The sequence below is a fragment of the Myodes glareolus genome, chromosome 8, assembly GCF_982192425.1.
Source record: "Myodes glareolus chromosome 8, mMyoGla1.1, whole genome shotgun sequence".
Classification (NCBI taxonomy): Eukaryota; Metazoa; Chordata; class Mammalia; order Rodentia; family Cricetidae; genus Myodes; species Myodes glareolus.
In genome coordinates, this window is record NC_142033.1 from 13,098,238 (window position 1) to 13,121,861 (window position 23,624).

Genomic DNA, 23,624 nt, shown 5'->3' on the forward strand with positions numbered 1-23,624 from the left:
TAAGAAACATCTCAGTCTACTGTGTCATAAGTTATGACACTATGAATATATATAAGTAAGTATAATGTATATTAAATGTATATTTAAATGAATATATACATATAAATGAACATATACGTATGTACACATATAAATACACATTTAAATAGAACAACCTTGATTAAGCAGGTTAGCGAAAAGTCATCTTACCATATTTTACCTTATTGTTTTAGGACTGTAGGTGAAGCTTGAGCATTTGAAAAAATACTTTTCAAACAGTAGAAATACTTAGGTGACTATAGGATTCATAGAGATTTTTGGCACGGTGGGTTAAATGACCCTGAGATATGATTCTGTCCAAGCAGTTAATGTGTACGAGAAAGCAATAATGTGTAAAACCAATCCCTGAGTTCCTTTCTGTTTGTAGCCACCTCTCACCGAATAGGCAGCATAGTGTCACGAGCTCTCCCTGGGAGGTCATCCAAACCTCACCTGCAAAGACATCAAATTTATAATCCCAAGGCATAGGTAAAAGATAAAAACGGGGGAAAACACCAACAACCCAGCCCCGAATGTGCATTTGAATAAACAAACCCAGGCTTTCCTCCATCAGTATGGTCCGTATCCTTTCCAACTTCCTACTCTAGCCTAGAGAAGCATCCTCAGTGGAAAGGAAAGAGCAGCAAGGCCCTCCACTTTGAACCAGATTCCCCTCCCAGGGAGCAGGTTAGATGCTGAGCAGAACCGGGTTCTACCTCTCACCTTCAAGAGGGCTATGTCTATAGCGTTCTGGGATGCTGGGTGATGGAGACGGCCGACTGAGCAGCTGGAGAGCAGGCAGAGACTGAGCGTGGAGCAATAGCTGTGATAGAAGACGCACAAAGTACAGGGATGAGGTCAGGGCCTCGGCACTGGGTACCAGGAGCCAAACTGGTTCAAAGGCAAGGACACTTTTGGGAAAGGGGGGTAAGGGGATAGGAAACCAAGCTACCTGCAAAGACAAGAGAACTGGGCAGCGGTGATAGGGGATGGGAAGGGTTTCAAGAAGAAGGATCACTTAGAGCAAAACCAGTAGTGGAACAAAACAGGATGTCTCCATCAATGAATTTCGCTATGACTGGTTTGACTACGTGCCCAAAGCTGGGAGAAGTGGTGCAGATTTATAATTCCGGCATCCTGGAGGTTGGGGAAAAGAAAAGATTACCACAAATTCAAGGCCAACCTAGGCTGCACAGAGAGGTCCTGTCTCAAACAAAGGACACACAAAGGAGCCATGTGAGGTATGGCTAGAAAATTCTGCAGGACTGTTACACAAAGAAACTCTATCTGGAAAAACAACAAAATAAACAAACAACAAAAAACCAAGACCAACAACAGCAACAACAAAAAAAATTCTGACATCCTGCTGCTCTCAATGTGAAACCTTTGCTGAGAGAGAGGGTAAGGTCCCTGCTGAATTTTTCTGGTCTCCCTCTGATCCTTTCTTGTCCCTATGCAGAAGCCCTCCTCTGCTACAACATTCCACAGAAGGATCAGATGTGCATTTAAACAAGCAGGCTTAACATACTCAACACAAGCACATGGCAGTGTTGAGGGTACCTTGGGACTGAAGATCACGCCTAATGCATGACTGGAAATGACCTTTTGACAAATGTCAGTCCCTCACAACCACACCTAGGTCACTGTGGGTTAATTCAATAGCAGCAGCAGCAGGGAACCCTGATGTAGTTTCTGTACGAAGAAAAAAGATTATTGGAAAGTAGTGTTGGGCAGGTCAGGGTGATGGCTCGGTGGATGGAGGTACTAGCCACTGATCTAACCACGTGAGTACAAGTCCTGGGACCTACCTGGGGGAAGCAGAGAACTGAGATCCACAAATTGTTTCCTGGCCTCAATATGCATGTTGTGACACACATGTGCCTGTGCACGCATGTACGTGTACACACACATACATCAATAAATATGATCCTCTTTCATGTCTTCACTCCAAGATGGCTAAAAGAAGAGCTAACAGCTGTGTCAATAAAGGTCACGGCCATACGCTGCCAATTAACCACGCAAACTGTACCCTGTGTGCACCTACGAGTAAGGCCATTGAGATGTTCTTGATTCTGGATATACTAGAAGCCTCTGTCCCCAGGACATTCCTGAAGAAAGTGCCTTCAGTGGTTTTGTCTTTTACAAGCTCCATTACTCTGTGTGCTCTGCCATTCATAGCAAGGAGATCAGGGATTGATCCCAAGAAGCCTGGAAAGCCCCAAACCTCCACATGACTTAGACCTGCTTGTGTTGCGGGCTCAACACCACCAAAGCCTGTGTAAAATAAGTATGTAAGTAAATATAATAAAAAAAAATAAGAGTATCAGGAAAGTGTGGAGAAAAAGGTTATTCAGGAGTGTACCCACTAGTTCTTAAAAATCCACTTTGACATAGGATGAAAAGGATGGTACTTGGCTCTGTGTGTGTGTATATGTGTGTGTGTGTGCATATGTGTATGTGTGTGTGTGGAGAGAGAGAGAGAGAGAGAGAGAGAGAGAGAGAATGAATACACAACTACCTTGTCAGTTACAATCTGAGCTAATGAGGAGAGAAATGTCCCTAGGGCCAGCCAAATTTGTCCATTATACAATCTAAATGAATTTAAATGTGGCGTGAGTAGCATCTCCAGGCACGGCAGGAGATGACTGTGTGTCCTGTGAACTGCTGTGACATCAGTCACTTCCTGCCGCCAATCCCGTACTTTATAAGAACTGATTGGATTTGGAGGAGATTTGATTCTTCTTGGTAGGTGGTAACCATGCCACACACAGTAATCCTGCTGTCACTGGACACCCCGGCTGTAGGAGTACAGCCAGTCAAAAATGGTGGTGTCCTCAGAGAGACCAGCAAAGCCCAGGACAAATCCCCCTGCGATGTTCCCCATTCTCCTTTTGGCCCATGCTCTTGACATATCTGAAGCAGTTCCTCAGGACACCCCAAAGGAAGCTTCTACAGCTGTGACTCCATCTTCACTGGTGCTGCAGTCGCTAAAATACAAACCTGCATTGGTAGATTGGAAAATCTACCAATCTACCAGCCTTGGTAAGGATTAACCTCCCATCCTAAAGCCCATCTGTGCAGGAAGGCATTCACAGCTAGCTCATCTTCCTGCCTAGCTGTGAATCAAAAAATAGGAGGTTGACCTCAGATATGCCTAGGTAATGTGTGCACACACTGATGGCTTAAACAGTGCCTACTGCAGGAAGCTGCCTTTCAAATCCCTCCCACTGCCACTCAGTGAGTAAAATCTTCTTGTCACCATTGCAATTACAGTGGAGGGTCTTTAACTATAACATTCATTAAGTGTGACAAGGAGAAAAGTGAGACTCGGCATACTTTCATGCTCAGCCCGTTTCAGATTACTGGCGTATAATGAGCGCGTGTGTGGTGGGGGAGCAGGCAGATGGGCTTCCAGTTGTTTGTATACGTGCCACCTTGTTAATAAACAGTGAATTCACGCTCAGAGCAAGCAAATTAATGAGCATATTACAGGGAAGTCTGGAGACAGAGAACTCGCTCCAGATAAAAATAAATACATTTCTTGTTTTAAGCCCTAGAAGATTCTATTTGTTTTTGAAAAAGACACAGCACGGAGACAGGCTCAAAATTTAAACAAATCAAGAATTAATACTTCAACTCAGCAGTCGCAACATCGTCTAATATGTCACCCCGCAGCTGTGAGGAAATTGCATGTGGTCATCGCTGTGTGATGCTTTCTCCATATCAGAGGCTCTGCTTCGAGGATCAGGGAGGATTTTCTGTGATCATGATGGATGGCAGCACACACCGGTGACATGACTTATGCCTCATCTTGGGAACAAAGTCAAGAAAGCTTGAAGATATTCAAGTCAATGTGTGCCATTAAAGCTATGGTCTGCATGTTGATTTCATGGGGCAGTGACTCTTTAGCTGCTAAATAATGGTCTATAAAGACAAATTTAGACATACAGGGAGATTTTTAATAGTATCTTATAGGGTTGATTAGGTTCTTAATGCAACTCCATTAAGTGCATTTGGAAGTACTTAGAATAATCAACACTTGTAACTGTTCTCCACCAGGTAAAAGAGAGATGATGTCAAGCAAAACCTCCAGGCCATTGTATAGGATTCAGGCCTGTAGACCTGGTCATGAGCCTATGGCGGGGTAGGTCACAGGCCGTAGTAGAGAGCCTACGAGGACTATTTTGCCAAATGATCTTGCTATTCAGCTGTCTTCTGAATAGCAGCGTTAAATCCATAGACTAGTGAGGTACCCAATCAGAGATGCTTCTACCGTAGAAAATGGAGGTAACACAGAAACTCATAACTGAAAGTGCTGAGGCTACATGATGGTGGAGTGCTTGGCCTAAATGGAAGAGCTTTATCACACCTTCCGATACTCATTGAACACCACGGGAGAAGTAGAAGACTGTGTGAGCCAGAGGATGGGAAGGCACGCAACAAAAAGACATCTTCTGGAGAGGACGCAGCTGCTCTCATGAAATCTGTGCAAATTCAGCCCAAGAGTGGGCCCCTGAACATTTCATCATGCACGTGGGGGTCTCATTATCCGTGAGACCACACCCCTTCCTGAAGGATAACTGGCACATAAAGATGTCGGGGGAGGAGGAGCCATTTCTTCAGTGGCGTCGTCACTGACAGACATCTTTAATCTCTATAATCTACCCATGCTCAGGATGGAGCTAACTACACTCACTGGGCTACACATTATAAAGGAGCCATGAACGTGAAAGCAGACTTGAGAAGAACGGGGCGGGGACAGTTGAAGATGACAAATTCATTGTATAGGTGCATAACACAAAGACTGTAGGATTTGAATTCTGATCCCATTGTTAAGAGCTGACGAGAGTTCCATTTGTGAGATAAACACAAAAAGAAATTACAAAACTATGAATGGCAGAAGAGAAAGAAGCAACCTATTCCTTTCCCGTTTTAATTACTACGTTGGGCTCAGCCCACCCAAAAGTGCTTAAAAATCAGGTCCTTTATGTCCTTCAGAGTCGAAATTAGTACAATAGCCATAAAACAAACAAAGCAAAACCAATGGACCAAGCAAGCAAATAAAACATCTCTACCCAGTGCCGTTGGCTACTGCTTTACTCTTAAACTGGCCAAACAACCCCTCCCCTGCACACAGACACACCAGACTGACCTCAGTCTGGCAGGACAGTGGTTTCTGCCCAGTGCTGACAAACCTTCTACCGAAAAGGCTCCAATAGAGGCCACGGGAGCAATGCAAAGACTGAGGCAGCTGGATGCAGGGACTGGCAATGTCAAAGCTCTCAGTCTGGGGGCAGCTCTGGCTGCAGACAAGTGACAAGAATTCCGCCTGTGCTCGTATGTCTTGGCACCTTGCATCCAACTTGTGCTGCACTTGGTTTAGTTCCAAACAGAGAGTGACTCTTTTCAATTAGTGCTTACGGCAAGTCAGGCTGGCTGTGCGGCCACCTGGACGGTGCGACAGGAAGCAGGAGTGGAACCTTCCCTGGAGATGCTCCTGACAGGATAACAAGAGAGCCAGAGGCACGAGGAGGGACGTGTAAGATTCAGAGACATTTGACAGAAACGAGGCTTGTTTTGTTTCATCCAGAAAGGGTGAGAGGAGGCCCGGGGCATCTTTTATACACACGGCACACAACCTGGGCGCCTAGCTGATGCTTGCAAATGAAGGCGTCCCTGTCAAGGAGAGAAAACGCAAGCGAGGACAAGCACAAAGGAGCAGAGCGCTGCAGAATGGAGGGAAGAACTAGTAAGGACAGAGTTTCAATGTTCACACAGGGATTAAAGGAGAACAGGGCCCTGGAAATCAGGATAAGGGCATTAATGTGGGAGACAATGGGAACCATCACTACATCTTGGTCTTCTATTATTTTATTAGAGGAGGCAATGGAAACCACCACAACATCTTGGTCTTCTATTATTTTATAAGGGGAGGCAAGGGAACCGTTGCAACATCTTGGTTCTATTAATTTATAAGCCACAGCTCATCTTTAAAGGTTGGCCCTCATCTTGGGAAGAGGTAGGAGAATTTAGCAGGACAGACACTATAGGGGTGTGTGAAGCTATCACCTGCGAGACCTAAGCTTGGGGTTTTGCAATAGGAGGAGAAAGAAGGAAGCACAGCCAATGATCACACAGCTAGAATGATTAGCAAATGGGAGTCACTCAATGGGTCTGAACTGTGTTGGCCCCAAAAGAGTCATGGATAAACAAAAGAGAAGAAAGAAAACAGCTTTGTGGGCGTGGCATAAAGTTTGGGGTTTCCTTGGAGCTTTTTCAGTCTGGAGTTCCTCTGGGTAGAGGGGAGTGAGAGTCGATGCACTTGGAACAGGACCCTAGGCTGGAAGAAGAACACTGTGGAGGATGAGAATTTCCTAAACAATGAAGTGGGTGGGGGGAAGAGTGGTTCAAGGGAGCTCCGAAGGAGCTGTGTGAAAAGGGAAGAGGAAACACCTGGCTGGAGGTGTCAGCTCAAGAAGGGATGGAAGACAGAAGGGAAATAAAAGAACAGAAATACGGAGATATTTGAGAGAAAATATGAGGTTTGTTTGTGTTTTATTTGACACTGTTATTCCTTCAAACAAAAAGAGAACACTGAATTGTAACCAAGTGGTAATGCCAACTGAGGTTTGAGTGGAGGAAGGGGTACAGGGGTGTGGGAAGGCTGTGTGGGCGAGGTCATCAGAACGTCTAAATTAGGTGACTGCCCAGAAGTGCAGAGTAGGTTGTGTGGTAAGGGCATGCATGGGCCCTCAGAAGCAGAGCTACTTGGGTGCAAAGCATGGTTGCACTGGCTGCCAGCTGTGTAACTGGGCAAATGGATTCACTCCTCTCATTCCAGTTTCTTGGCTTGCAAAATGCAGGCACCGGTAACTACAGGCCCAACCCTTGGATCCAAGGGACCAACCCATGCAACGACTTTCGTGATGAGCAGGTGTACAGTAATTTGAAACCTTTTTATGTAGCAGGCCCAATCAGAACCAATGTTCATGCTGAAGACAGGCTTAAAACAAAGTCAGTATTTTTGTTCACTGCAAGTCAGCTGAAGAGATTTACAAGTGCTTGGGAAAATCAGGTATGTGTAGTCATAGGACACTATTGCCTTTAGTACTGAAGAGGTATCCACATCTAAATTCTGCTACAAAAGCTCTGCCTGCTTTTGGGCCTGTCCTTCCTGAGCAGCAGCAACAGTGGCCACAATGAAAGTCTGTGATTGACGTGTTAAGGTCATCTGTCCTTAGAACAGCTGGGTAGGGTGCTGTGTAGGAAGTCACGCAAAGGTCAAAATACAAGCTCTTTTTCTTCCTTATTTTAATTTAGGTTGTCCTCAATTCAAGCATATATCATATCTTTTTTTTTTCTTTTGAAAAGGCTCAAACAAAAGAAATGCCTTGAAGTGTTCAATCATCCCTTCGCAGACCCTGTGGTCTCTTAAATAAAAACACAAATTGAGAGAATAAGGAGGAGACAATCACGGAAAGTTCCAGGAAGAGATTGGCTATGCAATTCATAGTTCAAGCAATAGGAGATGGGGTGACATGATGAGAAACAAGAAAGGAAAGTATATTACAAAAGAAGGAGATAAGGGAAATAAAGGAGCAAGTGTTAAAAAAAATAGAAGGCACAAGGAAATTGAAAGTATACAGAGATAGGAGAGCAGGGCCAGATGAAACGAAGAGGAGGGCGAAGAAGATGAGATAAAAACCAGAATATGGATCACTCTAAGAGAAAAGCTCCTCCATCAAATTAGCATAGAACAGGAAGGGATGGGATCAGAGCCTACGAGCCGAGTCCCCAGCACTCCCGAAGCACAAGCTATGTGCTGTCAAACAGACAGTGATCCACATGGTGGAATGTTCTAGTAATTACAACTCTGCAGAAAGGTTTTAAAGGTTGATCCAATGAGAAGATAAAGTACTTAGAAAATTGTAAATCCATAAACATGCCATTGCTGCTACTAACAACAAAAGCATAGTTAGCCACAGTTGTAGCCTTGCGAGTCATATTTCACCTGCTAGCTAATCTCTCCTGCTTGTCAACAGCCATCACAACAGGAAAATAGCCAACATCACTGAATGCTGCTTAATGATTAAAAGTGGCAATTTATGCAGACTTTTCTAATAGTGTCAACACACACAAATGTATGTGCAACCAAGAGAAAAAAAATGTACCTGTTGGCTACCACTATTAAAAAAAATTAAAGTACCTATACATTTTTGAAAGATTTAAGTAAATGTTGATTGATATAGATTATTAAAATTTAGCATGGGTGAGTATTTTTCTCTTCCATTTATTCAGTTCGCTGGAACACTATAGAGCAGGGGCATCTGCGTAGGCGGGGCAGCCAGGGCAGCCAATCAGCTTTGTCAGCATTCACAGGAGTGGGGCTTACCTTGCCAGTTTTTAAAGAATGCCTCTCTAAGCTCCCTGGTCATCACAGCCATCCCGGTCAATCCATCTTCCCCTCCTCTAGCCAGAAGCTGGGCCGTGGCTCAGGCTGGAAAGTGGTGCCATACAAGCAAGAGAACTTGCATTGTCAGAGCCCACAGAAAATGCCGTACATGGGGGCATGCGCACACAATCCAACTGCTGGGAAGGGAGACGGGAGAATCTGGAATCAAGTGACCAGCCCGTCTAGCGGAACCAGGGAGTTCATGGCCAGAAAGAGGCTCTGTATCAGAAGTGAGGTACAGAGGGATTGAGGGTGACACCTGACATCAATCTCTGGCCTGCACATGCTCATGTGCATGAGAATACACACGTGCACACATGAACACTCATGCAGACAAACACTACACGTGTGTAGATGCACTAAACTTCTGATATGGAGCTGGGGAGATGCTCAGTCAGAGATACATATTTTTCACACACATGAGGATCTCAGTTCAATCCCTGGGACCCATGTTAAAAACCAGGCATGATATAGTATGCACTTGTAATCTGTGTTGGAGAGGTCAAGACAGGAGGAACCCTTGAACTCAGTCTTCAGCCATTCTACCATAATTGATGAGTTTCTGGCCAATGAGATGCTCTGTGGATAAGGATGTCATTCTTGAAGAAGACACCTCAGGTTATCCTCTAGCCTCTATACACAATCACACACATGTGCATTTGTACTGCAATACTCAAACACTATACACACACACACACACACACACACACACAAAGCAAGCAAGCAAACAACAACAAGAATACCTGTTTCTCAGTCCCTAATACATGTGCTCAGTCATTCTCAGCACCATAGGGTTCAACAATGACAAAGTGAATTATGAAATCCCAGTCTCCAGATTCAGCTCTTGGTTCTATCATTTCTGTTTGAGCCAATTATTTAACTCTCTTGCACTCTAGTTTGTTTATACGTAAAACACGGATTGCATTACCACCTCCCTTGAAGATCACGTGAATGAGAAATGGCAAAACTACATCAGAAGCCATCAACCCAGCACTTCTCGCACCATCCCCAGGAGCATCACCTATTATTAGACACCCATGCAGATCACCTGCAGAGAACCTGAGTTAGTCAGTGTCAAATGGATGAGACAATTGTCATACAGAGACATTACAACATGGAAGATGCCCAGGGGTAGCTGGTTCTGGAAGGACGACTCTGAGTTAGATGCTGAGGGATCATTGGAAGGACTTTGATGATCAGAACAAGGTACAAACACCAAAACACTACACATTTAAAGTCTATGCTCTTTCTTCCCCTTTTATCATTGTATTGGTGGCTCCAGCTCACCTTCCTGTGAACTAGGTACCAACCCCTTCTTTGAGTGTGGGACACTGGGTCCTGCAGGGCGCCTGTCTGGGAGCTCCTGTGTTCCGCGTGTCTGTGTGTGGGAGCACAGGGTCCTGCAGGGCTCCTGCCCAGGGGCTCATGTGTTCCATGTGTCTGAGTGTGGGAGCACGGGGTCCTGCAGGGCTCCTGCCCAGGGGCTCGTGTGTTCCACTTGTCTGTGTGTGGGAGCACGGGGTCCTACAGGTCTCCTGCCTAGGAGCTCCTGTGTTCCATGTGTCTTTGTGTGGGAGCACGGGGTCCTGTAGAGCTCCTGCCCAGGGGCTCATGTGTTCCACGTGTCTGAGTGTGGGAGCACGGGGTCCTGCAGGGCTCCTGCTCAGGTGCTCTGGTGTTCCACTCGGACCCCACCAGTACTTGCTGCTGCAGCTGGATCAACATCTACTAGGATGCAGATCTGGGCTCTGCTAATCTGGACATGACTACACTATCACCAAAGAACGCAGGCCCTACTTTCAGAAATGTTAGCAATGAATGGAGAAAACCATAGTAATGACTCAAAAACGGTTGAGAGGATGTTGTCTTAATGATTTGCAAGAAAAAATTTTAACAGCCATACTCTTTAAAAAGAAAAGGGTAACTGGGCGGTAGTGGTGCATGCCTTTAATCCCAGTACTCAGGAGGCAGAAGCAGGTGGATCTCTGTGAGTCAGCCTGGTCTAGAGAGCTAGTTCCAAGACAGCTAGGTCTATACTGTCTCAAAAAACAAACGAACAAAAACCAGAAAGGAAATAGTGACAGGTCTATCTGTTGGGGTGATTCCACTGTCTAATAACAGAGAAAGAAGAGAAGGAAGGAAGAGAGGAAAGGAAGAAGAGAGTGAGGAAGGAGGCAGAAGGGAGGAAGGGGAGGGGACGGGAGAGGGAGCCAATCTACAATCTAAGTTGCAGTTAATACAATCTAGGTTGTACAGGTTAATAGTCTCAATTTATTTTAGTAATTGCCAATGAATTACTTAAAATATTAACACGAGCTGTTAGTTGAGCATTTCCCCAAAGAGAGTCTGGAATCCACTGGCAAGCTCTGAGATGCTCTAACAGGAGAGGGGCTGGATATTCAGGCACATGACTGGGAACAGTCACCTAGCCCTGTTACCACAGTGATTTACATCTGTAAGGCTAGAAAGCTCCGGCGATGTTGAAAGTTGCTCAGCTTAGCTTAACCAAAACGCCAGGCTAAAAAAATTAAGAACTGTATTTCATTTTCCAAGTTTTTGGTCAAAAGCCTTTGTTGCATTTAACAGCAATAACTATCTTTAGAAATAAACTTTATTCAATATAAAACTGCCCAGACCAGCATTTCTTTGATACTTTCCCCCTTTTGTTTATGCTCTTACACAGACTGGGGGATGTCACCCAGCATTTAAAACATCACCACACAGGTAAGAGTCAAGTTTAAACTCTCTAGAATTCTGCCACTCCAGTGAACCAGCTACTCACCCCAGCAACTCACCCTCAGGACTCTCATCTCTTCCAGAAAGATCTGAGAAGCCTGGCCAGCCCATTAGGCACTCACCAAGCCCAGGGCATAGTTTTCTATAATGCCTCTACTCTTGGACATTTCCCCTTTAGGGCCTTATCTGTGCTTTCTTTTTCATTTCGCCCTCTTCTGTGAATGGGAGAAAGCTTTCAGCTGAGAAAGACAAATGGAGAAGGCACTGCAGGCTTTGGAAATTCGAGATAATGTTGAGATGTGCAGTGGGGGAAGAAAAAACTCTAAAGAAAACGCCTGCCTTTCCAAAGCGCTTGACCATATCTGTAAGAGGCTGATGCAGCCCTGTGTCTCATCCCACTTCATTTGTCTTTGCTGCAAACCTGCAGCCCTGACCTAAATCTTCCAACTATCTATTTGCTTTGACAGACTTGGAGGAGACGCCTCCGCCCCACCTATGACATCTCCATATGTGAGAACACGCAAAGGTGATTGGACCTGTTCCCAGGATGTGTTTACTCTTGTCCGGGTGATAGATTAAGTGGAATTCTCTTTTTGAATAGCTAAGTGCAATTAAGAGGTCTTGGGTGATGATCACAGTTACAGCTAAGATAGGGAATAAATCCCAGGAGTAATGATAACCCCCTGAAAGGTGCTCACATACCACAGAGAGGACTGAAGGGGTACTCTCTGTGGCCCAAGGACACTTGCAAGGACACTGCATAGTAGAGGTGTGTGTCAGCCTGTTTGGTCTGTCACCACACAGTTCCTCACCTTTCTTCCTTCAGATCAAAGTCATGTGATAAATTCCCTAACACTTGATATGAAGTAAAGCAACATTGCAATATAAAAATAAAATTCTAGGACCTTCAGTTCAGGGTAGCAGTAAGCAGGAACTGAGCTGTAGTTATTTATGTATCCCTTCAACCTCTTCTGGGACAGTACCCCTGATGTCCAACTGTCACCCCAAGTTCAACTTGTCCAAATGGAAACCTGAATGTCTGTTACACTCGTTCCTGTCCTCCCTTTGAATTTCCATGACTTGAAACCTGAACACTATGTGACTCTCCCGCTCCCTCACCACTAAGGCAAGAGAGCAACTATTTCTGTTGCTCTATTAAACTAAACCACATGAAATTGCCCCTCTTGGATCATTTTTGCTGGCGAATAGCAAAAATCTAATGGATCATTAACATCCAGGGAGGTCAAGTCCCTTCTTGTTTTGAAAGCTCATCTGGGTTCCTGGAATTAGCTAATACAGGTCCTTCTGCCCTCAACATCTTCCAAGCCATCTTCTGTAATCTTTCTCTTCACAGAAAGGCAACCATGACACTTCCTGCTAAAAGAAAACAAAATTGGGGGGCCATGCTTAAAATCCCAGCCCTTGGGGGATAAATAGAGGGAGGGAACCTATCATGATTTCTAAGTCAACTTGGACTACAGACCTATCCCCTAAAGAAAATGGTCTTACAAAGGCAGACATCCTACAGCAAGGAGAGACCTCTAGGAAACCCAACCCATGGGTACCCTAGCCTTGGACTTGCATCCTCCAGAGCAGTGAGAAAATCCATTTTTTGTTGTTAAATTCTCCCAGTCTCTGGTATTATGGTAGTCTTGACAAACAAATGTGCCATCCTTCACTAAGGTACATCTTAGTGAAGTACAAGTAACACATCTTCATCTCTATCCCCAGAGTCTGCACAGAGCCAGCCTGACAAGGAACATGAGTTTACTAAACACTTGATGAATTAGAAAGTCACACGCTGACAAAGTAAACCGCTACATCAACACTTATTTTATGATTTCATAATTGAAATACACTTATAGCAATCTCTATGCAACAAAATATTTCTGAGCACTGGGTGATTACTGCACTTAAAATCAAGAACACACCCAAATGTTCACGGGCAGTCAGGGCTTCTCTCCAGCCCATTGTCATGGGGCGTGTTCTTCTGAGACTCGGGATTCTAAAGCCATTGAGTCCACTACTATGATTCTCTATTCTCAGCATCCCTATTAGCCTTAAAAAAATTCATGCAGCTCCTTATCACCTAATTTACCACCAAACAGTGCTCTGGACATTGGAGAGAACAGAGCTCATTAACTATTAAACCTTTCCAATCTCCTTATATAAGCATTTATTTATAAAATATGTCATAGCATAAAAGTTTTAGGGTCCACATGCAGAACAGACTGGAATAGAAAATTGACCATGAAAGGGACAGTTCACACTCTACCACAAATACTATCCCGTAAGTCACTCCTCCCGGCTCTAGCCTGTCCTTCACATAGCACACCCTTAGTCAAGGCACAGCCCTCCCTAAAACTTTCCCACTGCTCAAGATTCAGCCTCAACTTTTGCCAGAAACTTCAAGCTCTCTATTTTTTGATTTCCACATAAATTTCTCAACCTGTTTCCATCATGTTCTTCAGTGCCGGCCATGGTCATCACCGGTACTGGATGACTCACAGGCCACATAGGACCCATACTGGCTACTTCCCAGGTCTGCCTCCCAGTAGAACCACATGTCCCCGCTCTGTCTAATCCAACCCCTGCTGATCTGCAGGAAGCAAACCAGGTTTCAGCGGCTCTGTGAAGCCTTCTGTGTCTTGTTCTTCCCCCTCCCACCCACACTGAACTCCTACAGTCTTTAGGACCTGCAGATATTTCAGTACAAACCTATTTGTACAATTTGTCAGCTGTTCATCCCCTTCAGTAGCCTGAAATGTTTCTCCGCTTCCTCATAAGAGCAACTCAGCCTATATCTAATACACTTTCACTACCCACTGTCAGCGAGGTTTGGGACCTCAAGGTTCAGTCCCTGGGTAACAATACTGCTGAAGTAGGTAAGAGAAGTTTTGCAAGGCTGTCTAGCAAATTGGGTTTATTATTGGGTCACTGGTGGCATGCCTTTATGGGGGACTGTAAGACTCTAGGCTCGGCTTTTGACTTCCTGTTCTATAACATAGGCCTTTCATATAGGTATGCTTCTTCCATGATAAGACACAGCAAAGAGAAAAGGCCCCTCCCAAACTGAGGTAAAGCTAATGACAAGGGCTTGAACCTTTGAAATTCTAAGCTAAAGGAAACATTTCTTTTTTTTTAATTGACTTTATTGAGCTCTACAATGTTCTCTGCTTCCTTTCCTTCCTCTCCCCTCCCCTTCAACCCTCTCCCATGGCTCCCATGCTCCCAATTTACTCAGGAGATCTTGTCTTTTTCTAATTCCCATGTAGATTAGATCCATGTATGTCTCTCTTAGGGTCCCATTGTTGTCTAGGTTCTCTGGGATTGTGAATTTTAGGCCGGTTTTCTTTGCTTTATTCTAAAAGCCACTTATGAGCGAGTACATATGATATTTGTCTTTCTGGGTCTGTGTTATCTCACTCAATATGGTGTTTTCTAGATCCATCCATCTGCCTGCAAATTTCAAGATGTCATTATTTTTTTTCACTGTGTAGTACTCCATCGTGTAAATGTACCACATTTTCCTTATCCATTCTTCAGGGAGGGGCATTTAGGATGACAGAAACATTTCTTTTTATAAGTTAGTTGCATCTGGTATGTTACTGAAATAGTTACACAGTAGTTACATGAAGTTGACTAACACATGTTGGGGATCTCTCTAAGTTTTTGTGGCAGCAGCTTATATACCTTAAAGTAAGGCTAAGCAATGAACCCAGATGTTCGAGCTGTAACTGTCAACACCTGCCATCGTCAGACATTCCCTTGGGAGGAGACATGAATGTCTGTCTCCCTTACAAGACAGCGCTTCAACTGGCAGCACCAGAAATACACTCCATCCGGCATCTGGTAGAGTTTGTGTTTGTCTGTTGTTTCCGACAGAACACAGTGTCTTGTGCATGCTAGATGAGAGCTTTATCACTGCGCTATACTCCAGTCAGCCTCTGACTAGACTCAAACCTGGATGCCGGACTTCAGCTGAGTTCTCTAAAGGTTCACTCAGTCTCTGTGACTCAGATTTTGCTTGAGATTTATCACAGTCCCAATGCTGTACTGCATTCGACACTTTTCATTTTTGTTAGATGATAGAACCTAGTGACCAATATCTAGTCTTAAGGTCATGTGCAAAAGAAGCCATGCCTCTCTCTGGCAAGACACTGGTACCAACCAGTCACATTGAAAACATTGACAATGATGTACTATGTCCGCCAACTAAACAAGATGACAATTATTGGTGCTGTCTCAGCATGATCTTGCCTGCTGGACATTGGGCCAGAGTTCCTTCCTGCCCCAGAAGAAGCCACAAAGCTGGGTTAATTTCCTACCAGATCCTACTTGTTCATCGCTCACACATATATGCCACCAGTGTGCCTCCCAGCCCAGCTTCTCTAAGTAAGGTAGTCACTGCTGTAGGCAAACAGCTGTGCAATTCATAGAGGAAAGTGGAAGATACAACAACCTCTACTCTTTCTAGGTCATTAACATACTTTTTCTCCTTGTAGTCCGAGAATCTATCTATTAGCAGATTCAAAAACAGATATTTTGATGTTGTTCTGTGAATGTCTAGGTGAGTGGTCGCAGGTGTTGTACGGTTCCAATGTTATTGAAACTTCAAGTCCTTCTTCCCTCTCTCTTTCCCTCCCTTCCTTCTCTCCCCCTTCCTTTGGATTCTAAAATGAGGAAGGAAAAATTGATTTCCTGAGGAAACTGGTCTACTTTTTTTTAGTTCTCTCTCTCTCTCAGCTTTTTTGAGTCAGGGTTTCTCTGTACAACAGCCCTAGCTGTTGTGGAACTCCCTCTGTAGACCAGGCTGATTTTGAACCCACAGAGATCTGTCTGCCTCTGCCCCCTGAGTGCTGGGAATAAAGGTGTGTGCCACCACCACCTAGCTGAAACTGGTCTACTTTTGGCTGAACCTCCCTAAATTTCTGTGCCACCAAAAAGCAGGTAATGTAAACATGGGGAAAATATGTTTAGAACAAATATTTTGAAAATACATTTTTGGTACCTTAAATGCATATAAAAGTACTATAACCATCACTTCATTTCCCATTAATATGAGACTCTAATTTTCTTTCAGGACTTAGAAGACCATTACTAAATGTCTATCTGAAGCTAAATGTGGTGTTGCACATCTGTAATCCTCACATGTGGGAGGTGGGGCAGGAGGATCAGGAGATCAAGGCCACCCTCAGTTATATGGCAAGTTGATCCCAGACTGTGTGTGAAGATTAGTCTTTACTACCAACTTGACTGAATCACCATGGAAACAGGGTGGGAGGGAGGAAGGAAAGAAGATGCACCCTGAATGAATGTGGGGGCACGGTTCCATGGGTTTGGAGTCTGGAATGGAAACAGGAGGAGAAAGCAAGGGAAGCGCTGACATCCATCCCTCTCTGCTCCCTCACTGCGGATGAAATGGGATCGGTTATCACAAGCTGCTGCACCATTCCATCCCATCCATGATGGGCTGTGACCGCAAACTGTGAGCCCAAATACTCTGTCTTTTTCAAGTCACTCTGGCATTTGATGACAACAATAAGAAAAGTAACTAATACGCCGGGCTAAATGAGACCCTAATTCGAAAAAAGACAAATAAGAAAGAAAAGCGAACAAATGAAACGGTTACATTTGAATCCCCATTCATCAAAAGCGTGCGGAAATAGAGTGGAGTCAGTTCCTGGAAAGAGACAAGTATTGACTGGAAAAAAGTGCTTCTAGTCTCGACCAGATGGACCGGTACCAACACCCTTTTGCCTGGTATAAAGCCCCTAGCAGCCACCCCACAATTCCCCAGGACCCCAGAGAGGCATCACTCACCAGCACAGTACCCAACCAAGTTCAGGAACTGCTCTTCCTTGCAGCTGGTCTTACAGTGCCCACTGGTGAGAGTGAGGTGGGGGTGACAGGAGACACAGTCCGATTCCAGGGGCCCATGGCACTGCCTGCAGGATGGGTGGCACTCTGGGGAGAGAGGTAAAAGCCAGGACCAGAATCAGCAGTTCATGAAGCAAACGCATGAGTTACTTCATGTACCCTGCAAATCTCTAACTCCAGTCATCTGCTGAAGACTCCTGAGCATGCCTGGAATATGCCTAGACTTGACCCAACAACTGCCATTTCTGGAATATTGAAATATTGAAAGAGAATATTGCCCACAAACATAACAAGTTTCTAGAGCTATAAAAATTTGAATCATCAGTCACCCATTCCAAAGGGGCATCCCCATATATGTGACTAGGAAATGCAAACCTAGGCTTAGCAAACATCTTCTACTTCAAAATACCAGTGGGGGAGGGAGGGAGTAGACAGACAGACACACACATAGACACATATACAGAGATAGATACACACACAAAAAGACAGACAGAGCCAGAGAAATAGAGAGACAGAGACAGAGAGACACACACAGAAAGAAACAGAGAAAGACAGACACAGATAAACACACAGATGCAAACAGACACAAGCACACACACACATACAAAGGAGAAAAAAGAAGAGGGAGTTTTGCTTTTCAGAAATTCCTGGCAGCAAGCAGAGGACCAGACACGCACATGGCACTGAGTCTTCCCGTCAGAGTGAGTTACTAGCCAGGCTCTATCTTCAGGCCTCATCCTGGATCTTTTTTATCAGTTTAATCAATAATACTTAGTTAAATACAAAGAACAGAAAAACGATCTTCCTTCTGGAGGTTATCATGAGCTGAATCTGAAGTTCAAAGCCTTAGACAAAATTATGGCAAAGTATATCTTCCTCAGAAAACCACCAAATTAACAAGAGGCACAGCAGTGTAAGACTCCAGGTGAGCCTCCGGAAGGAGTAGGCAATAAAGACACAGACAGTGGAGAAGCCAGGCAGGTCATGGCTGCAACCGGTCCAGACTGCCAAGGCGGGTGGCAGGAGATCTATGTGTTCCTAGCCAGGAAGAAGAGATCTAAGGCTGTCTGCTGCCAAGGGGTGGGGGCGGAGGGCAGGGGCTAGAAGAGCTTGCTGACACCAATGCGCTCCCTCCTGGAACAGGGCTGGTGAAGAGCAGACAGAGGCTCCAACTCAAATCAAACGCCCCTCCCTTCGGGCAAGGGGCCAGGAGGAGGTAAGATACTTTTTAAAAAGGGAGTGGGGACAAGAAAACAAAGTGTTGGTTAGAAGGGATAGATCAGTCTGCATTCCTGAGACTCTGAGAAGCGTCCAGAAGATGCTGGCATTCCAAGGATAATTCTACCACCCGGGTCTTCCGCCTTCCTAGAATGTCTGCAGTGACCTGTGTGCCCTGCTTCTGGGGAGACCATCCATCTACTGACAGGGAAGAAGTGGAGCAATGGAGGAGGCTCTCCTTCACATAGTTTACACATAGGCACCGCGGGGGCCTGGATAAAAGCTTCTCCAGCTAGAGGATTTCTTCAAAGGCACAGCTAAGGACAAAGCAGGCAGTTACCCTGCAGAGCTGATGGGCGCATTCAAGTAAAGCTGCCCAGGGCCCAGAGATTAAAAAGGTATTTGAGGGAAAGAAGAAAACCGCAGGATAAAAATCACACTGATATCAATATCCAGTCATCTATATTTAAATCGACTCTATATTTGCTCTTCGGAGTTTAGTCCAGAAGAATCTAATATGTGTCCATTATTTATTTATTTGTTTTTTTGTTTTAATATTTAATGGGGGTGGAGCGATGGCTCAGTGGATAAGAGCACTGGGTTCTCTTTCAGAGGCCCTGAGTTTGATTTCTAGCACCCACATGACAGTTTACTGCTGTCTGTAATTCCAGTTCCAGGGGATCTGATGCCCTCTCCTGGGCACTAGGCGAACACTTGGTACACAGATATAGATGCAGGCAAAACACTCATACACATAAGACAAAATAAGTTAAAATATTTCATAAGTTTACTATACATTTTCTGACTCCAGAAATATATAGGCAATGATTTCATTACAGCAAGCTTTTTTTTTTTTTTGCCTATCAACTAGCCTAAAATGTCTATTTTTGGAAGCAAAATAGACTCCTGAGAGAATATGTTTATCTTTTCCACCCTGCAGGTATAAGAATAAACAGCACCACCCTAGGGTGCTTAAGTTTTACTATTTTGCCAATTCCAATAAAATGCCTTACTAACCTGAACCTGTAATTTCAGAAATCTCTGTTATAGACTGTAGAGGTACTCTTAAATTGAAAAGACAACGCCAAAGAAGGAAATAAAAACCTTATTTCGCTTTTCTTTTTTTCTGAAGCCTCCAAGGGAAACAAGTCTGGAAGCTGTCCTTAACTCTACTTCCTTCCTAGCCCTCTCTAACACACCTCCAAAGCTCCCAAAGTCACCACCACTGAGCCATTCTCCTTCTCCAATCTCACCCCTCAAATTCTAAGCTTCCCTGCTTCAAACAACAGAGAAGGGGCAATGAGAACCCCAAGGTTAGGTCCCAAGAAGCCAGTAGCTTCTATTTAGGTTTCTTGAAATATTCTCTTCAAGTAGAGACAGCTGACTTGGAGGTAGGCTGCCAACTGAGACTGTCCGATTGTGAGGAAGTTCAACGAGGCACAAGAACTGGCCTCATAAAATGGGGGCAGGAAGGATTCTTGACCTATCTAACTCACTGATATATCTAGATCTGCCTAAACAATCCCAAGGGAGAGAATCCAAGCTGAGCCTATGGATCCCAGGGGCTGCAAAAGATAATAACCTGATGTTTACAGGCCGCTAACTGAGTGGTTTTAAGCCATTAGTTTTGGGTGGCAAGTGGTAAGCAGAGCAGAGACTCACTGAGAGAAAGCAAAGGGGCTCCTGAGTGAGTCTGTTTCAAGCCCACATCTCAAATTCTTTCTGCCCTTCTGATGAAAAGTAATGGGGATTTAAAAACAGCAGAGTACGCAGAACAGAATGGCAAAGAATTGTGTAAATACACACAGTGCTCATGATAATTTTTCATAATATGGGGGTTTGGAAACAATATGAAAAGATACAACTCTAATTTGTCCTCACTTACTGGACACCAGAGAGAAAAGATAGCCCATGGAGCATATCATCAGGTTAGCAGTTCCTGTTTTGAAGTTGTGGGATTTCTACACTCAAAGCCCCACCTTCTTTCGCATTCTGAACTTTCAAATCTGGTACACTCAGCACGGACTCCTGAGATAACTACAAAAAGTAGCCTTAAACTTTAAATAGAGCCATAGAAATGAAGAGTTATGTTGAGTTAAATTCTGACTCTTATACAACATAAATGTTTTATTCACTTTATGAGAGAAGTTCTCTTGATGTGATTGATAGTCTCTCAGAGAAGAGAAACCGGCATAGAGTGAGTGTGTTTAAGTATTATAGTCTATAAGGCAAAGCTGCTTATAATTTTCTTACTAATTATGCTTCCTCATGGGAAGGTTAATTCCCCTTGTTCTTGTCACACGATACCTTTCTACTGTTGAGTGTAAAAATAGGATGTTTGAGCCCAGTCACATCACTGCTAGGATAAAATCTTTAAGCAAACGTCTTGTTGCACTAGGAAGAGCAAACACGAGAACAGGAATCCTGCCCCTGCCCCTGCCCCTGCCCCTGCCCCTGCCCCTGCCCCTGCCTCAGCAGGGCACACACTCACCTGTACAGGTCCCTTCCAGGTTGAAGTGGGTCTCTGGACACTGGGAGAGGCACTGCCCAGCTAGTAGCACACGGGCAGATCCACAGACCGTGCAGCTGTGAGGGGTCTTCCCTGCACACATGAGGCAGGATGGGTGGCAAGCTGAGAAGAAGAGCAGAGGAGGTGATCAGGACAATTCCACAGGAGGACAGCAGCTGCCTTGCTGGAGTTCATTCTGCTCATTCACTTGGATTTCCCAATACCAGGATACACTGATAATACCTTTTCTCTAAAGGTATTATTCTACAAAGTCAAGCAGAAAGAACGCCTCAGCTGGCACTCTCCAGCCCTTGAAGGGTCACTGAAAGCTTTCATAATTCTAGAAGGTGCTATGCAGCTCTGAAGGGAGGGGAGCATCAGTAGTCCTACCGAGCAATGATGACTATGAATGACAACAATGGCCAACATGACAGGATGTCCCCGAGTGTGTGAAAATGGCGCTCTCATCTTTATGGCAGCCAACAGCTGGCCGCTCGGACTTCACTCACTCAGCAGAGGGAAACCCTGCCTTGCATTGGAAACCTCCCAGCGTTGGTGAGGTCGAGAATGTTCGAGGAGGACCTACTGCTGCCACGTTACTACTACACCAACACAAGACTCAACTGCACTCTAAAGCTTTATCCTAGTGCCCCCCAGAGAAGCGTAGCTCTCAATCCTCATCAAAGAAGCTTCTCGTTGCAACGAATGGTGGTCAATTCAGAAAACCACACTGGTCAAAAGTGCAGAGAAAACCTGTTCAAGGGGTACTCAGTCCCAGTGGCTACATCTACAACACAGCTCTGGCAACAAAGGCTCAGGGAACCTTTCAGAAAAGGGACAGGAAGTTTTGAAGAGCCAGAGGATCCGGAAATCTGCTGAGAGATTGTGACTCCTAGAAACGACAGGGAAGCTTCACAGGTGAGACCGCAACAACATGACCCCCTAAACAAGACCTTAGCTAGGACAGCGCCAATAGACACGCGAACACAGACGGGGGAGGTTTCACAGGGCCACACCCACAGACAGAGAACCTTAGGGATGAACCACTAATTTGCTTTTTGAAAACCGGCTTGGAAAAAAGAGAGAGGAGAAAAACCATCACTGTGAAAGTTGCCTGTAGAGAGACAGGGATCCCTGTTCTGAGAGATGTCTCAGTCAAAGTCAGAGAGGCAGAGAAACCACGTGGAAGGCTGCAGCACGGGGGACCTTCGGATAGAACCTTTCCTTCATTCCTCTCTCATCCCTAAGCCTGAACAATGCGCCCAGCAAACCACACTGGAATTCCATTTGCAAAAGGAAACCAGCTCATACTCATTTTTACTTACGGTTTAGACTCTGCTTAATCTTTGAACCTGGTTGTAAATTATCCCCTTTGAAAGAAGTAACTTCAAAAGCTACATAATCATATATAGAGCTAGTTATAAAACTTGGATGCCTCTTCTTCCCTCCCTGACTCCGTCCCTCTCCCTCCCTCTCTCCACCCATGCCAAAATCTAAACATGTACTATCTCTTCCTAAATGAACTCAATGCTTCATACTGACTCATCCTGCAATTAGCTTCTGTACTGTTAAGTCGTGATCCCAGCCACACCTGAGTAAAAGCCTGCGGGGAGAGCTCCTTAGACGGCACAGTGTCTTCCACTGCTGCTGAGCATTAATTATGTGTTTTTATTTTCTCTACCTCTGATCCTCTGACAGCTGGGAAAATGCTTACCCTGCAGAAACTACCCCCCTGGGGGGGGGGCTATATTTCTGAAGACTGTAAGCGATTAGCTTGGGGGTATATATTTCATATACCAACTAACCAAAGCCCAAGCCTCCAACACCTCTTCTACAGCTCTTCCATTGATTCACATTTGTGCTGCAAAGGGCCCAGATGAGGATCCTGCCCGTTCAGATGACCACAGTCAAATGGACAAGACTCTCCAGACGATAGAAACGCTCATCTCTGTCTCTCTTGCCTCCTCGGTCAAACACCCAGAAGATTCACAGGTCCTGCAAACTTGGCAGAACCATGGTAATTCTACACCATCAAGATGTCTGATTCTATCAACCCCTAAAATAATGTCACAAATAATCTCTGCAGGACAAGATGCTGCTATTTGGTGAGCTAGCCAGGTCCTGCAGGATACTGTTAAAGTATCAGACTACTCTCTCATTGGCGGATGTCTGGCTGTCGATCTCCACCCTAGCCTCTTGTCTCACCTACCACCCAGCACCTAAGGTTAGATAATCATCTGCACCATAGGTCCCAGGCCCCTGCACCGAGCCATGGCCAGTGTCCAGTCTCACCGGGCCATGTCCTGGTTTGATAAATATGATCTTCCCACTGCTTTGTCAATGGCTCTAGTATAGTAGCATAGACGGCAGAAATTTATTCCAAAGTATTTTCAAAATTCTCAGAAAAGGGGCGGAGAGTTAGCAAACTAAAGTTTAAGCAAACAAAAGGAGGCATCTTGGGATTGGTATGATGGCTCAACAGGTAAAAGCAACTTGCTGGCCAAACATGAGAACTTGAGTTCAAATCCCCAGCAAACCGTTAAAGGATGGCCATGATCCCTACACACCTATAACTCAGGTGCTGTAGGGACCAGAAACAAGAAGAACACTGGGCTGGGCAGTCACTGGGCTAGCTCCAGGCTCAGTAAGAGATCCTGTCTCAAATCAGAAAGCAAAGAGTGTCCATGATGGTCAATGTCCTCCTCTGATATCTAGGATATTCAAACATAGGTGTACACCCCCAACATGAGTATGTGGTGTGTACATATCCACACACACACACACACACACACACACACACACACACACACA

General features: G+C 44.9%; 1 protein-coding gene across 1 annotated transcript in view; it reads right to left on the reverse strand.

The window, feature by feature from the left end:
* The window catches only part of Fras1 (Fraser extracellular matrix complex subunit 1), a 409,549-nt gene that overhangs the window by 154,837 nt on the left and 231,088 nt on the right, over positions 1–23,624 (reverse strand). Inside the window, exons 19-20 of the mRNA XM_087908851.1 lie at positions 20,796–20,936; positions 17,030–17,173 (exon numbers count right to left, since the gene is read on the reverse strand). Of these exons, the coding sequence (XP_087764977.1) occupies positions 17,030–17,173; positions 20,796–20,936 (285 nt within the window). The remainder of the gene's footprint in view (positions 1–17,029; positions 17,174–20,795; positions 20,937–23,624) is intronic.